The 3,276-nt window shown below is 45.1% G+C and overlaps 1 protein-coding gene across 1 annotated transcript; it reads right to left on the bottom strand.

The window, feature by feature from the left end:
• Positions 1 to 395: 395 nt before the first annotated feature.
• Positions 396 to 2,672, bottom strand: fndc10 (fibronectin type III domain containing 10). Its single transcript, XM_016444865.1, has 2 exons — positions 2,634 to 2,672; positions 396 to 2,444 (listed from the first exon to the last, which is right to left on the bottom strand). Exon 2 carries the CDS (start codon positions 2,369 to 2,371, stop codon positions 1,553 to 1,555), a length of 819 nt encoding a protein of 272 aa, XP_016300351.1. The 5' UTR covers positions 2,372 to 2,444; positions 2,634 to 2,672; the 3' UTR covers positions 396 to 1,552.
• Between the last annotated feature and the right edge of the window lie 604 nt (positions 2,673 to 3,276).

The raw sequence follows: 3,276 nt of genomic DNA, 5'->3' as shown, positions 1-3,276 counted from the left end.
ATGGTGATGCTGGTCCAAACACACACACACACACACACACACACACACACACACTGGTTTATCTGGAGGATTGAGTCAGCGCTTCCACTAATGACGGAACATGACGAATCAGAACCAGTTAATAAGACCCTGGAGTATTAGAGACGAATCATCAGCACTTTACTCTCTCTCTCTCACACACAGACACACACACATCACTCCATAAAAAAAGCAGAAAACAAAATGTCGTATATTTGCACAAACCCCTCGGTAAAAACCTTTAGAATATAAAGTTTGGTGTATGTAAGTGTTACTGAAGCGCAGGAGAAAAATCTCATTTTGAGAAAGCAGCCTTTAAAGATATGTATTGTAATAGAAATCTACAGACAGAAATAAAGTGCTATGAAAGAAACACTTAAAGGTGTATTTTGGATGTTTTCTTTCCATTAGCCTGAAAAAAATACTTAATGAAAAGCCAAAAAACAGTAAACCCAATAAACAAAATACAAGCAAGCCTGTTTATTAAATTCACCCTCGTTTATTGACACAAAAGGTTTATATAACAGAGGAAAAAAGCACAGTATTCAAATGACTGTTCAGCCAGTCAGTGGGTCCGTATTTTGGTGAATATCACTAACTCAGAATTAGAAGAGTCGTGTAAAGATAAGGCATACTGTAAATTATTGGGTTTGACACACAGAGTACAAAACTACAGCGTCGCTCGGATAAAAGTAAAGCAGCTTTCCTTCCTTACTACACTCACTAAGCCTGAAAACACCTTACACAAAGCCATCATATGCAGTTATTTTGCATTTCTAAAACAAATATTAATATAGCTATCAGTCTAAATATCAATGGGTGCACAGTTTTTTGGTAAATGGGATTATTAAACGAGACTATAGATGAAAATGCACATAAACACAGGAAAAAAGCTTGTGTCGGTGTATAGCTAAGCGTATCCCTTAAGACAATTTACCATGGTTTTATAACACAAAACCAAAAAACCATGGCTACTATTGGTAACCACATGGTTTTCCTACGCTAACCATAGTTTAACCATGGTATTTGTAGTAAAACTGTGGTTATACAAATGGTAATCAATACACCAGAAAAATCATGGTTACTACTGTACACTTTTACTACAATAAAACCCTGGTTAATTTTCGTAAGGGATGGCTATGTTCGGAATTGTCATATTATTCCTACTATTTCTGCGGAATACTGTATCCCCTTTCGCAACTCCGTATGTGATTGCCATTTTAAATTGCGCTAAAACATGCAAACAGTCTTTTCTAAGAACTGGACGCCACTCACATGCAACATGATGAGTAGCACGCCACCATTTCAGAACAGTGCCTACTTTGCTATTTCTCAAAAGTAGTAGACCGCGCACACCGCACATTATTCGGTTAAATAGTAGCTAAGTACTCCATTCCGAACGCAGCCGGTAAATAGTAAATAGTGTCGTGAAAGTGCAGTTTGACGTGGATTCCGCACTTGGGTGTAGGAAAAGTGCGCATGTGTGTTTGCGTGACGATAATGATGTTTGATGCCGATACTTGTGCTTGCGTTTTCACAGGTGCGTGTGTAAGTGCGATCTGTGCGAGTGCTGTGCCGCGAGCGTGTGCTGCGCCGTCGGGTTCATGATGTTTTCAGTGATGTACGCCACCAGCAGGCAGATGATGACCAGCATCACGCAGATGGCTCCGCCCACCGTCGTCATGGCGATAACGATGTCCTCCATCCCGCCGGGCGCGAGGCTGAACTCCACGCAGGCTTCGTCCCGTTCGAGGTCGTAGGGCCGCACGCACAGCCGGTAGGGCACGTTCGTGTGCAGCTCGTTAAGTAAATAATCCCTGCAGCCGGCGCCTAAATGAACGCCAGCGCATTCAAATTGCGTGTAGCTTCCATTCCACCAGCAGCTAAGCCTGAACCCGCCCGTTTGATCTGGAGCGGGGCCCTTTGGCGGGGCGTCGTGAGCGACTGTCCACTGAATGAACACACTTCCGTTGGACAGAATATTCGCCATGAGTTGCCCTCCAGGTGAGCTCACCTGTCGACAGCTAGCGCTAGCGCACCTGAAGTCAGTTTGGGCGTAGCGGAAGCACAGACGCCCGGGGTCACCTGCGTCGAGAGTGCGGTAAGCGCACAAGGGCCCGGGGTCCCCCAGAATGCGCCACCGTCTCACAGCACTGCTGTTGTCCTGTAGCTTTGGTATGCGCTCGGTGGTTCCCAGAGAGTCTTGATTGGTGTATTTATTGGTGTATTTATTGGTGTTATTACTGTCGGTGGTGTCGTATTGCGCATCGCTGCGGTCCCGGTTCGGTAAAGCAGAACTCCCGCCGCTGAGAACCAGCAGAACCAGCAGAACCGATCCCTGACGGCGCGCCATGTCTGATTTAACGGTTAAACGTGCGCAGATGCGGAGAATAGCGCGTTCGCCATCACACCTGCGCCGCGACGACCTGCAATAAACAACAACAAATTACCTCAGAATGAACACTGACCGAACCAAAGCAGCACACCGGCCTCGAATTAACACTACACGGCCGAGTCTCTGAATTCAAGACGAGCTAAACACCCTCAATGAGCATTATTCATCAGACTGATGTCGTGCGTCTAGGTTTAATGCAAATAAAGAAGAAGGTTATTACCTCAGAGAGCAGAACCCGCGCTGCAGCGACGGGAGCGAGCATCTGTCCGACGCACGCGCGCGCGTCACTATTAATTATCATATTTCCTCTCGTTCATATCTCCTTCACGAACCTTCCGCAGTTCTACAAAACACGTGTTCTGCTTTTAAACATCATACGCACTTCTGCTAAATACGGGTAGACCGTCTGCTGATGAATATGTTGAGTGTTTGCTTTGTTGTGTTTTGTGTTTCATCGCTTTACTGAAAATAGCTCAAACACACAGGTTACGTCAGCGTCTTAATGTCCATCAGGTGACTTAAAAACGTCCTGTATCAAAAAGATTCAGAAAGATGCGCATCTAATTAGGCATTAATTTATAATGTCTGCCCTCCTTCTGTGTGTGTTTTCAGCTGTTAGAATATGACTCCATCTAGTGTTCATCATCAGTACACTAGAGAACTAATCCAGATCACCTCATCAGCTGTTTAAAACCCGTTCTTCTTGCGGTACAACACACACAGCCACCTGGTACACACTTACGTAAGACTTACGCACGGTGAGCGAGCGAATGAAGTATAGCCTAATAATGAGCTGATTAGAGTTGGTGATGGTGATGCTGGTCCAAACACACACACACACACACACACACACACACACACAC

Source organism: Sinocyclocheilus anshuiensis, unplaced genomic scaffold (assembly GCF_001515605.1).
Source record: "Sinocyclocheilus anshuiensis isolate Anshui unplaced genomic scaffold, SAMN03320099.WGS_v1.1 scaffold2493, whole genome shotgun sequence".
NCBI classification, from domain to species: domain Eukaryota; kingdom Metazoa; phylum Chordata; class Actinopteri; order Cypriniformes; family Cyprinidae; genus Sinocyclocheilus; species Sinocyclocheilus anshuiensis.
This window is presented reverse-complemented; position numbering and strand designations above follow the sequence as displayed.